General features: G+C 37.3%; 1 protein-coding gene across 2 annotated transcripts in view; it reads right to left on the bottom strand.

The window, feature by feature from the left end:
* Positions 1 to 13,451, bottom strand: part of LOC121867162 (serine/threonine-protein kinase grp-like) — a 47,375-nt gene extending 33,924 nt beyond the window's left edge. Inside the window, exons 1-3 of one of the 2 annotated variants that reach the window (XM_042366926.1) lie at positions 13,286 to 13,451; positions 7,039 to 7,152; positions 1,802 to 1,950 (exon numbers count right to left, since the gene is read on the bottom strand). In XM_042366926.1, coding sequence (XP_042222860.1) covers positions 1,802 to 1,950; positions 7,039 to 7,112 — 223 coding nt within the window. In that variant the 5' untranslated portion in view covers positions 7,113 to 7,152; positions 13,286 to 13,451. Of the gene's footprint in view, positions 1 to 1,801; positions 1,951 to 7,038; positions 7,153 to 12,840; positions 12,986 to 13,285 lie in introns of those variants that run through there. The other variant, XM_042366927.1, reaches the window with a different exon arrangement.
* Between the last annotated feature and the right edge of the window lie 58 nt (positions 13,452 to 13,509).

The following is a 13,509-nucleotide window of genomic DNA, read 5'->3' as shown; positions in this document are numbered from 1 at the left end:
CAGAAAATTTGACCTTAGATCCTAATATTGTAGGATATCTGCCTTTCAATGATGTGTACTTGTGAACTTGCTTGTGAAATTATATTTTGGGGATAATTTTTTTTTCAAATAAAAAATTATCCCCTTTCTTCACAGGCAAAAAAAATCGGAACGAGTTGTTTGAGAAATACACTAGTCTCTCCTTGGTGCAAAAACCAACAAAGCCACTTAAAAAATTTTAATACTGTATATAATCCAAAAATCCATATAAAGCCCACCAATTTTTCACTGCATTTTACCAACAACTTCTTACACTACCCTTTAACACATTTAGGAAAGATAGAAAGTACAGCATGCCCTTCAAATTTCGTGGGGGTTAGGTTCTCAAAATGGCCGCGAATCACCAAATCCGCGAATAACATTTGCTGACCTGGGGGGACATTTTTACCTGTGTACAAAGAAAAGTATACAGTAATACCCGATTTATGCGGTTCTCGTTTAGGCGATTCTACGTTTAGGCGATTCTACATTTACTCGGTACCTCGCCAGAACCGGATTCCCATTTTACACGGTGCATCTACTCATATACGCGGAAGCGGCGCGGGCAGGGTGCGCACAAGGTCACCCAGTCATCAAAACATTACCGAGTTCTTCACCCGCCACCCACCACAGCCGGCCCAAGTTAGTAATAGTGAGGATATGGATTTATATGGACTTTGAGGGGTTTGACAAAGATAGTGAGGATATGGATTTATATGGACTTTGAGGGGTTTGACAAAGAGGCCCTGCAAGCCCTCTGCCTCGGAACCAACCCCTCATCTCCGTGTGCCCAGCCATCTTTTCTACTAATGTAAGTGTTAAAAAACCTAATATTATTGATATTTCTCTTAATTATTAATTGTGTGTGCATACCATCATAAAATTAAGATGTTATTTTTACTACAACGTACGTATTGTGTCTGAAAAAGTGGAGTTTGGGAGTCGGGCCAGTCTCTATTGGAATTAATCCCATATGTTGTTATACGTTTCTCGTTTTAAACGGTACCCCGTGGGTTCAATTGACCGCGTAAATTGGGGTACTACTGTACTGTATTCCCTTTGTGTTTGCCCTTAGGACAATTATTTCTTTATATATATATATATATATATATATATATATATATATATATATATATATATATATATATATATATATATATATATATATATATATATATATATATATATATATGTATGTATGTATGTGTGTGTGTATACACACAAATAAATAATAATGGAAAAATTCTCACAAATAACCAGAAAAATTTATTAACTGTTGAGTCTGCCCTCAAGTGCACACCGTGGTCTATTAGCAACTAGTTCCAGCATAATTGCATTAATCAATTTGGTTACTATTGTCACACCAACATTTGATGCTTTCATTACTTCTCCAACTATTCCAAAGCTACCAGTAGGCTTTTCCATTCTTCATTCTGTTAAATCAGTTTCTTACCATTCTCTTTTAATCCTTGGGCATGGTCCCCATATACTGGTTCTACTACCCTTAGGCTGCCCGTTCTATTCAGACTCCTCATTAAACAGACTATCCTAGTATTTTCTCCATACATTCTTGATTTCCTCATTATCAATAACCACATTTTTGTAGACATTTCTCACACATTGCTCAATAACTACTCTTTTCTACCTACTATTTGCATTGCATTCTGTAAACTTCACTTCCAGTATCCACACTATTCAGTATAATGTACATACATGTTGTGGAGAACACAAATCATTCAATGCTGAATTCAACATTTCAGAATATGTATTCCTCTTCACGCACCGTAAAACTTGATGATGTGGGGGTTCTTCAGCATACGATGTAAGCACATTTCCTTTCTTACAGCATTTGCTGCATCATTATGTTTCACCAGGTCCACCATCTTCATGGCAACAGCTTCGCCAGTGTCTTGGTTGATTAATAACTTGACCCTAGGGAAAAACATTTATCAGATCAATAAAAACTAATGCTATAACAAAATGTTGGCTTGAATTAGCCAGTGAAGGCTCATCCTGATATATACATTGATTTTTTTCAAGTTCTAAAAATCAAATCAAAGCAGTCCACTATCTTAACTACTGAAGGGTGTTCATTCACTACAAATTGAGAGTATTATAGAAACTGAAGTTTAAAAACAAAACTGTATTGTCCAAAAAATGGCAAAATATGACTTAATAGCCAGCATGAGGCATTTTCAGATTTCTACAATATTCCATGATTTCTAGGTCTCTCTTGAACCTCAAGCCATAGGCTACTGCATTTCATTTCAAAATTTTAAATTCATATAACTGAAATTCATACACCCAATAAATTCATACAATATATGTATTTTCATTTACCTTACATGATCTGTAAATGTACAGCAGTAAGTTACAATCCCCCAGCTGCTACTACAAGTGGTAGCTGGGGATTGCCATGGTTATTGCACATCTCTCTTTTCAGTGACAATGCAAGAATGGCACAAAAAATTTTCACTTGAATGATGTAAAAAACACAACACACCTCACTTGACAGATGGCAGGACTTGACTCAAGCGAGTCACAGTTGGAGAATGAATCAAATAACAGCTGCAACTGGGAGGTCGTGACCACCATAAAACTGATCTTAGCCACTGAATAGCAGTACAGATAAAACTGATCTTAGCCATTGAATAGCGGTACAGGAACTTGGTGTTAATTTCTTTATTGTTAACTGATCGACTTTAGAGATCAATCGTATAATGGTCAACAACTGGATATAAAAATACTGTATAAGGTATAATAAATTGTAATACATCTTCAAATATAGTCTACTGGGCATCTGGGTGAGAAGGTATGAATGAGCATTCTAAATTCCCTGTGGTCACTGATGCTTGACCCCTGATGGGTCATTGAAACATCCTTATTTCCCACTGCAATGTCCCAGATGCTCAACCCATGACTGATAATTTTATAAAGCCTACGAATTGTTCCTGGAAGATATTTACTGTCTTCAGTTTGGGAAGATAATTATGAAGGGAACGTTTCAGAATCACTCATAGATAAGCAACAGGAGCATAAGGATATAAAAAGGTGTACAAGGGGGTAAAAATCAACACCAGAATGAATTAAAGGATGATACGATGAATACCAAGGTCCCAAACAATTTCATAACTTTTCAATTACATGTATAAAGTATATAAGGTATTATTGAATATAAATTTCATCCATTTTAAAGCATAGTCATTGTTGTGGGCAGTGTACATCCCAGGATAAGTAAACTTGGACATAACAACACTAACCCAGCAATATTCTAGCACTTTTCATTGCCACACATGAACAAAATGTTCATTGTGGAAGCAGAAGTGCAACAGCATGATTTCAGATATTAGACAAATTCAGTATTCAGGATCAGGTCAGTGGACTCCATACCTAATCCTGAATACTCTCATCAAGATTATCCCTAAACCCCACCCTACCTCAACTGAGGAGACGTGCCATGTGACCCGATTCCTCTGTTTTGTCTTTTTTCCTTGCTTTGTTCTGTTAATGGACGAGTTGACGGTTCTGGGTAAACACAAGAAATACACTGCTACGTTCGTAGAGTGATGCGGTATATATAATTTGTAATCAATTTTAAAGTCCTGCTACAATAGTCGAGAAGTTTATTTCTCTAGAAACAGGACCGCCATTTGCAATGACATCACTATCTTCCAACTCACCGCAGCAGGCGGAGGTAGTACAGGAGAAAGGATGGCCTCTTCAGACCCCAAATGCCACGTTCAGGTAAGTTTTAAGGGTGTTTTTTTTTTATGGTCTATGTCATGGACATTTCCTAAGTGAGGAAATGTGCCGTGAAGAGCAGTTTCAAACATAGGTTGGATAGATATATGAGCGATAGGGGTTGGGTGTAAATAGGACTGCCCAGCATGGGCCAATAGGCCTACTGCAGTTTCCTCCCTTCTTATGTTCTTTTGGGACATAAACTCCCATGTTCACACCAGCTCAGCTGTCATTTACTCTTACCTGGTACACTTTCTCTTTTTTCAGTGCAGTTACAGAGTATATCGGTACTAGATAGAGATACGAGTATATTTAGAAGTAAATGACATTGTCTGGACTTTGTTTTGAGAATGCCTGATGCTAGGTAAACATGAAAACATAGTGTTGTTATTGTTTTGATTCACTAATGAACCACTGGGATATATGATCATTTATATTAATTAATGGGTAAAATTTTACTTTAGCTACCATGAGTAATTGGATGTTTAGATTCGAGATAGGCTATATTGGTAAATTTTAAGTTTTGGTCCTCTACTTAGACATACAGACTGCTTTTCTAATGGTTTGCAATGTGTTATGAACGATTTAGACCTTTTTTTCTATCGGAAATCACTAATTTTGAGTTACTACCCCCCATTACTGATGTGTGTTAAGCTAACCTTGTAACTTATACCCTAACCTAACTTAGCATATTATCTGTATTTTCTCATGCAATCAAAAAATTTTTTGCGGCAGAAATACTTTAGAGATAATGTGCCTTTATTGTTTAAAGTACTTAATCCCAGTTAGAATCTTAAGGTTCCCCAGATGACCAAAATAATACCAATATTGTTTGGAATGTTTAAATTATGAAATTAGTCGAACGAGCAGCTAATATCCATTGAATTAGTTTATGTGCTGAGTAATACTTATATATTCCATATAGTATTACAGGTACTGGGTTGCACAGTAAAACAATTAATTATCTAAGAATAAATATTTACAGAGCCGATCAGTCAAGAAGGTTGGACAACTATAGCTGGCTGCCTCCTGCTCTGCGGCTCACCCCAGCCAGTGGCATCACAACCAATCACAGAGCTTTTTGCAGTCACGTAACTTTTTAGCAACTCTAGCTCTTTTTTTTACTTGGCCCAATTTATTTAAAATATCATTACCCTAGTGAATTTAAGCACTTTCTTTACCCATTGACCTGCCATCTTACAAAAAAAAAGTCCGACCATCAACTGTCCATTGGCTGAAGAGGGTCCTAGTATACCAGCTCTAAGATTTCGTATTTCATTTCTCCAATGTGGGTTTTTACTTAATTTACCAGTGTGACCATTACACTTTTGGAATATGATCTACATATTATCAGCTCACCTTGCAAAGTACAGTAAGTGTTACATTTATTTATTACTGTATTATTTACTTTATTATTACTGTTGTACATTTAAAAAAATATGTTTGTGCAGTAATTACAAATATAATATTTGATGCAGCAGCCAATGCAATGTAACTGAATATGTTTGTTGGTTGGAATAATGAGGAACAATCTTCGGAACATCCGAATAAGGTTCAAAAGGTGAACAGAAAATTAACAAATTATTAGACACAAAAATTCAGAAATTGTTGAAGAATATCTATCAAAATATTTCTAACTCTTAATTCGGATTTTTGGCAATTCGAGTGAATCAGAGTCCTTGTTTGCCAAAATAACAAGGATATAGTGCATATGAAAGGAGAGAATATTCTTGAACCTTCCACAGTATAGAGCTTTATAAATTCCATACTCCATGCCAGTGCCATGATTGAAGTACAATAGAACTTGTATACACGGATTTTTGCCCCCAGACTCGAGGTGCTCTGGACCTCATTTCAAAAAGCCGGAAAATTCAGCATCAGTCCAGTTTGAGTTTTTGTGTGTGTGCGGTTCAATGTCTGTGTTGCAACTTCGCCACTTATACTCACTTACGTGAAGTTTATACGTACAGTACATAATATTGTCTAACAAAGATATGCTGTAGGCTTAACTAGACTCAAATACTGCTTATGTAAACAGGCTGATCGTGGTGATGGGGGGGGGACACCAGGCAATGCCACATTTGCCAGGCTTATTTATTGATTCAATACATATTACATTCAAATAAGATCAGCCTCTTCTGGTGTATGCCATCATAATTCAACATCTTCCATAGAAAAAAAATTACAATATATAATTTGTAACTTTACTTGAAAATAACAGTACAGTATAAGCTGTATCAGAAGGCATTCACTCATGATGCATTCCTGATTTATGAATGCTGGCAAAAGTAGTGCTGGGAGTTGAGTTTCCTTCAGCCTTTTGACTTACCATGTAGACTATTACTTTACATCTGTGAAAATATTTCTTACTGTTTTCTATATTTTGCTCGTCTTTCATTATTTTATATTAGTTTTGTAATGGTAACAAAAGACTCGCCACCAGTCACATCCCCTAGCCCTCACCCTACTACTTCAAGCCAAGCCGTCAGCTATGTTAGTTATTTTTCTACTCATTATTTGGTGCAGATATATGTCATTTTCTTCACACACTTTTCCCCCGTATTCACTTATTCATGAAAAAATTATTAGTGACCCTTTATTCAAGATTCGTAATCTAAATTCAGCTATCCGCGAGGCTATAAGAAAATTTTGGGTAGGTAATTTCTGAGAACAGCATTACCACCAGTTGTTGTTCAATTTCGTTCATTTTTTTTTCACAGATGTTATCATCTTGGTAAATAATTTAAGAGAGGCGACGGAGGGAGAACAACCCGCCACCACCTGCTTGGTAGCCCGCGGTCCCTTTCTAACAGTACAGTACGCAATTCACCATAATTCCCATGTTATTTAGGTTCATTTGGTGCCGGATTAATAAAACCTTATTGAAAAATAATTAATTCACCCCCAAAACCACACTCAATCCAAGATGAGATATTGCACCGTAAAGTATTTTCAAGTCTCTTGTTTACAGAGCAGTAACACTGACCGCTCTCGCTAAGTGTTGCTTACTGTACACACTTTTGGTTTGCTCATCAATGGGTTAGATTAGAAAAATATGACGAGTATTACAGTATTTCAATAAAATATGGAAAACTATTACAAATTAGTCGAATCACTATTTTAAAATTAATTCACAAATGTATGTCCCTGCATACCTCAGCTATGCTATTAATCACTCATTCAGAGAAAGATAATTTAATTTTAGAGTGGGAGTCAAGAACAATGCTTGGTCATACATTTACAGGTAATATGAATTAAAAGAACACTCCCTGTACTTACTCTCCAAATGCTCCTTCTCCCAAGGTCTGGACAACATTCCATCCCACCACAAACTCTGAAACTGGTCCAGCCATGGTGGTACTGGGACCGTGCTTCTACTTCCGGACACATAACCTGAAAATGTAGATGGCATTAAAAAAATATACAAAGAATACCAAATTTATATCTACTGTATAGGAAGTAGTAAAACCTCACTAAGGCAGACCCCTCTTAAGCCGTACAAAATTATTTGGGAAAAGAATAAATAAATAAATAATTTGTTGTAAGATAACACGCTCCCTCACAAATATGTGCTGAATATGGAATTTCAAAACACTCAGACTCAAATGTGACTGCAATCCTCTTGCAGTGAGAGGTATGTCCTTCATAAAAAATTGGATACTTTGGTGGTGTACTTTTTTGTTTTAAATACTTTTGTTTAAAATAGAGGTCTTTTTTGATAAATTTGTTCCAAGGCAGACAACTTCTTATCCCGGACACCCCTTCCCCCCAACTAGTCAGTTACTAGATACATAACATTTACTTGGTCAAAGTTTGCATTTCTAGAATTGTTACAAAAGATCAATGATCATTCAATTCCACACAAGATTTTACCACTACATTATTCTCAATACTGTACCAGTTCATGTTTCATAATAATGGAAGCCCCTCGAGATCGAGGATGGCCGGCCCAAGGGCCTCCTAGGCGTGAATTTGTTAAGGTGTAGAAACTGTCGCCAACACAACAACCACACCCTAAGTTAACAAACTGCATAACCCAGTGTCAAGGAATAGTCCGAGAAGACTGGACAGCTCGCTAACTGCATTGGCTAACCATTACCCCGGAATACGATCCGCAAATAGATTAACATCCAGGTTACCAATTACTGCTGGGTAGACTGCCATGTTTCATAAAAACTTGTTGAAACACTTGTGCTTAAAAGATCAAAGATCTGGTCATTCCACAAGACAAAAATGGTGACAAACTGTTCAAGAGCATCCTCACCAAAGATCACACACACAGCTCAAAATAAGCAGGATCATTTTGTCTGTTTCTACCAGTTACACTAATGGCTATTGATATCTACTTATAATCCAGAGGCTCCCTATGTTTCAACTTTGTCCACTAGTGTTCAATGACCTCTCATTCAATTTCATTCCCATTTCCTGTCAAGGAAATATCAATTACCACCCACATTTTGTTCCAACATAAGAATATAATGCTTGAAGTAGGTTTCAAAACTTAATACTATATTTATTTATATATTAAAATTTTATTAGTTTTTTTTCATTAGTTATTATTATTATATCCCCCCCCCCAGGCCCTAATGTGGGTCAGCAACCTGTGCTCAGGTGGGCTAATCCCTGTATAAAAAATATATATTACAAAAGAAAAAAATTTTAAAGACAAAGACCCAACCAGACCTAGCCAAAAAGACAGTGGTTTGGGCTAACCAACTAACCCTCCCCCCAAAAAAAATTATTATACTGTACAGTACCTGTATCCATAATCAAACTTATTTCTTATATACCTAAAAAATAATCTCAGTTGGGTTGAGGAATAACAATATTTGGTATTTAGTACAGGTTTTTTCTACCCTGCCTTTTCCATTCATAAATAAAGACAATCCAGGGCACCCAACAATGCCACCGTTCTGTTCGGTTTAACTGTTTAAACGAACAGGAACATTCTGTTTTACACCAAGAAACTGCAACTTTAGAAAAAGCAAGGTGGAATTCCTTTAACCAATTTCATTTATTCTTTAAGTAAGAAATAACCTGATGGATGCAGCTTTAGTATATCAGTTATCTTGCCATCAGAGAAAGTGCTGTGCCATTGTGCACACACAGTGGGCCATATTGAAGATCGTTTTAAGTGGACTTTCCTCATGAGGAATCCTCATGATGAGCTTTGACCAAGTCATGGGTGTTGGTCGTATTCTGGGTGGTACAAATCGCGGGGTTTAGGTGGAACTTGTGCCACGTCTGCCAACAAAGGAAAAAAGGGAATGGTGGTATGCCGAATGTGCACAGCTGATCACAATTACTGTTAGTTATGGGCAATAAAAATCAAATAAAGCTATACTGAAGCAACAGAATTATCATATGCCCGTATACTGTATTATGCAAAGTACAAATCTTGTGGTACTTTTTTTACAAGTTGCCCATAATCTGCCGAGTCCCCGCGTGTCCTCTGTTGGTTTACAACTGGCATACTCGGTCCAAGTGTACTCTTACGTCCACATAAAATGTAAAATTATACCATGACGCTTCAATAAAGTTGCTTTCATTGGTACCAGATAACAAAATAAGTACTTTCTGTTTAATAAGGTGGGGTCGGGGGGTGTGGGGCTGGCTAGGGAGTTAGGTAGGTTTCTTTGGTTGCTTAGGTCAGGTTCTATTACGTTCACTATTATTCATCTGCGACAAATGTATAGAATGAAAGGTACTCAGAATGATGAGATATATATCTAACCAAAATATTTGGCCAACCGACTAATTCCGCCGCCTATACAGTACATATTCGAAAAAGACGTCAAGTTTAAGAAAATTGTCTTCTATTACATTGTTGTTGCCAAATCTTTCTCTATTTTTTCCATTAATCTTACGCCATTATCGCCTACCCCACCTCCCACTCAGCGTGTTCCCTTCATAAATAGTCATGAGCATGCGTTCCCATACACGTCACACAGCCAATCAAATGCGTTTTGGGGGGGGGGACTACCAATTAAAATGAATTGTGATTACTGCTTCTAGAATTTGCGGTATTTTTTTGCCCAACCAGATTCGATTGTGATTTTGGGTCTCATATTTCGAAATTCAAATTAATTTCTGGCCATGGAAGTCTGTAATAGGTGTCACTTCAATTATATGGAGTTGATTGCGCGTTTGGTGGAAAAAAACGAACACGCAATAGCATTTTTCTGATCTCATGGTGTTCTCCCGACCTCATTAAAAAGTCCAAAGTGTAATAAGAAGTTTAAATATCGTCAAGACCAACATAATTGGCATTGTAGTAACTCGTTCTTTATTCCCAAGACCTGTACTCAGAATCCGACGACGAACCAGAACCGGGACAATAAGGTAAGAAATAACAGTGATTCCATCATATGGTGAGAGTTTGTTTGGTAATGATGCAGTTTACAGCAACCACAGATTACCGGAAATTTACTACACTCAATCGCTAGAATTATTTTTTATATGATCATTTTCTTACATTACACTTCCGTCGCAAATTGATAATATGGAAGTTAATGAATTTTAAAAATAATAAAATCAGAGCACCTGTTGCCCCCTACGCTGTTGCTCAAATTGTGTGTGTTCGTACGTTCGCTTACCTCCCGCGCATGTGCCGGCCGCCAATCAAAACAGGGGTGGCTGCAGCCAATCAAATCTAGGACGGGGGCAGCAGCTAATCAAATCCAATAAAAAAATCTCAACTTTCGATTCAACCTATTAGCAATCAATATTCGACGTGGGTGCGAGACATTTTTAATCAGTTGCAACATGGAGCTATTAAGTGCTGGGTGCAATTTCGATTATAGGAAGTTTATCGTATTTCATTCTAAAAATAAGGAAACTTTAGAGAACAGAGGAACCCACGGCGCATTCTGGTCCCCGACTCGGGGTAAGGTAAGAAATACTGTAACAGCTATTTATATTCTCGTGGAGGCTAACCACGGGACTCTTAGAATTATTACATAGCGTTTGGGTGTCCGGCTAAGGTCAGCGAGGGTCCGGGGTTAGGTAAGGTTTAGTTTGGTTATATGGTAAAAGTTAGCAAGCACAGAGTACCAGGAATTGAGAACACACAATCGATAAAACTAATATGAGGGGGACGGGGGCTAAATCACAAAAGAAATATTTCTGAAAAAAACGAAGGTCTGATTTGAACTAATCCCACCATAACCCATCAGAAAACCATTTTTTTTTTCAAATTCCTTAGTTGCTGTAATATGCACACTTACCGTTTGGTTACGGAAAATCATCATGAGTTAGGTTAGGTCAGGTTAGGTTTAAATGTTTTTCTAGTGTTATTTGGTGTATTTTTTATTCACTTGGCCATGATTTGTCGGAAAATGACCCACCCAAAACCCCGGTTCCCAACAGGATCCCCTATCTTGTTGGGGGTAGAAGGGGGCGATAACTAAAAAACAGACAATTTCCGACGGAAATCAAGATCAGAACCAAAAACCACTCCCTATCATCCATGAATCTATCTAGCCTCCTTTTAAAACTCTCCAGCATTCCAGCACTTACTACAAAGTTGCTAAGCTTGTTCCACTCGTCCACCACCCTATTTGTAAACCAGTTCCTTCCTATCTCCCTCCTGAACCTAAACTTATCCAACTTAAATCCGAGTCCTTTCCTGCTCGGATATTATAAGAACTTTATCTATATCACCTTTATTGATTCCTTTCACCCACTTAAATACTTCTATCATATCTCCCCGCACTCTTCGTCTTTCTAGGGAATGCAAGTTTAGTTTCTTTAACCTATCTTGATATGGAAAGTTTCTAAGTCCCGGAATCATTTTCGTCACTCTTCGCTGCACCAACTCCAGTGAATTGATATCCATTCTATATTAAGGGCACCAGAACTGAACCGCATAATCGAGGTGCGGCCTGACTAACGCAAGATATAGTTGCAATAAGACCTCTGCACTCTTATTACTTACACTTCTAGATATAAAACCTAATACTCTGTTTGCCTTATTTCGAACATTAACGCACTGTTTTCTAAGCCGTAGGTCCGGGCTTACAAGTACCCCCGAGTCTCTCTCACAAGTCGACCTTTCTAGGTTGATGTTGTTAAGGCTGTATACGTTGACAGTATTTGTTCTACCAATATTTAGTACACTGCACTTGCTGGTGTTGAATTTCATTTGCCATTTCTCTGACCACTCCTGCAGTTTATTTAAATCCTCTTGTAGTGCATTTGCATCCTGCCCTGAATTAATCTGCCGCCCTATTTTGGTGTCATCCGCAAACTTGCTTGTGTGTGTGCCGATTCCAAAAAATGTGAGTCTTTCTTTGGAGAAGTGCGTAACAAGAAAGTTGCAGTACTTTAACTATAGTTAATGTAGGTTAGATTAGGTTTTATTGCACTCATCGAACTACAAGTTTTGCCAAAACCACCACAGATTTACTTCACTCCGACCGTTCTGTAACGAAAAACAGACTAAAGCAACTGAGGCCAATAATGTTAACATTTCAATGTAGAACATTGAAAGCCTAAAGGGCTATTCAACCCCCCCTCCCCCCAAAAAAATGAATTGGCATAAAAGTCTACATTAAGTGAAAATATTCTCATTTTGTTAAGTGCAGTACATGAAACTGAAAAAAATACATATCTATTTAACATTGTAATTAACCTTTCCAGAAAGTTTTGTCCAATTTTATCAACGCCTTCTGGTGTTTGTCCCAAAAAACCCTATGCCAACCGGACAAATATCCACAGCGTAAATTATATATGTACCTATATCTGATACTTTACAAAGTTCCCAACTAGCTGAATATCAATAACAGGTTGTAATTTTATGCCCCTCCCCCCAAAAGAAATTATATATATATATATATATATATATATATATATATATATATATATATATATATATATATATATATATATATATATATATATATATATATATATATATATTCACACACAACCGTAACATAATACCCTGGTTACTACTAAAATCTTCTAATACAGGGTAGAGGAACTAAAATATTATGATCGTAAAGTAACAAACAAGGGGCAAACCCTCACCACTTTACACTTGTACTGTATTACAAATTTACTAACTGCATAAATACTTACACAGCCGTACCCACAACATGTGGAGTCAATAAGGACGGATCTGGGCAATTAAACTCTGTATATAAAAGTGGTCCTAAAGTAAATAAAAGTTTAGCGTAGTGAGGCAGAGTGGGCAGGACGGGCAGGCAGGCCAGGGCATGGCGGGCGCCGGTCTTCGCCATCAGCTGTTCACTACCACCACCTGCCCAACCATCACCACTATTTCTCCTCTTTAATTCAAGTTTTCATCACTTCAATATCATTAAGCATTACTGTTTAAGCGTCAACCATCCTCAATTAACGATCAAAGGTCGAAATATAAGTACATATGACTGGAAACTGTTAGGTATTTGTTACAAGATCTTGGGGCTAGTGAACACGTGGGGCACTTTAGGCCTAACCCGAATACTTGCACACAATACTCAGGATAATGGTGATTTTCTACTTACATGCTTGTAGTTCTTACCTATTTGTGCAATGTTCGTGGGCATTACATATTACCGACTACATCTCGCTATGTGATGAGTTACCAACAAAGGAAACGTAGCTTCTACAGAGGTAAATTCCAAGGAGTAAATGAAAGCCACGCTGACTGAGCTTTTTCGCGCCGACTTGAGACTCTAGCGCCATCTGGGTACACTTCACCACCCGCCACAGTAATAGTCACACCACAATGGTCTTTATATCTTC

This window comes from Homarus americanus, unplaced genomic scaffold (genome assembly GCF_018991925.1).
Source record: "Homarus americanus isolate GMGI-L3 unplaced genomic scaffold, GMGI_Hamer_2.0 scaffold6317, whole genome shotgun sequence".
NCBI classification, from domain to species: domain Eukaryota; kingdom Metazoa; phylum Arthropoda; class Malacostraca; order Decapoda; family Nephropidae; genus Homarus; species Homarus americanus.
This window is presented reverse-complemented; position numbering and strand designations above follow the sequence as displayed.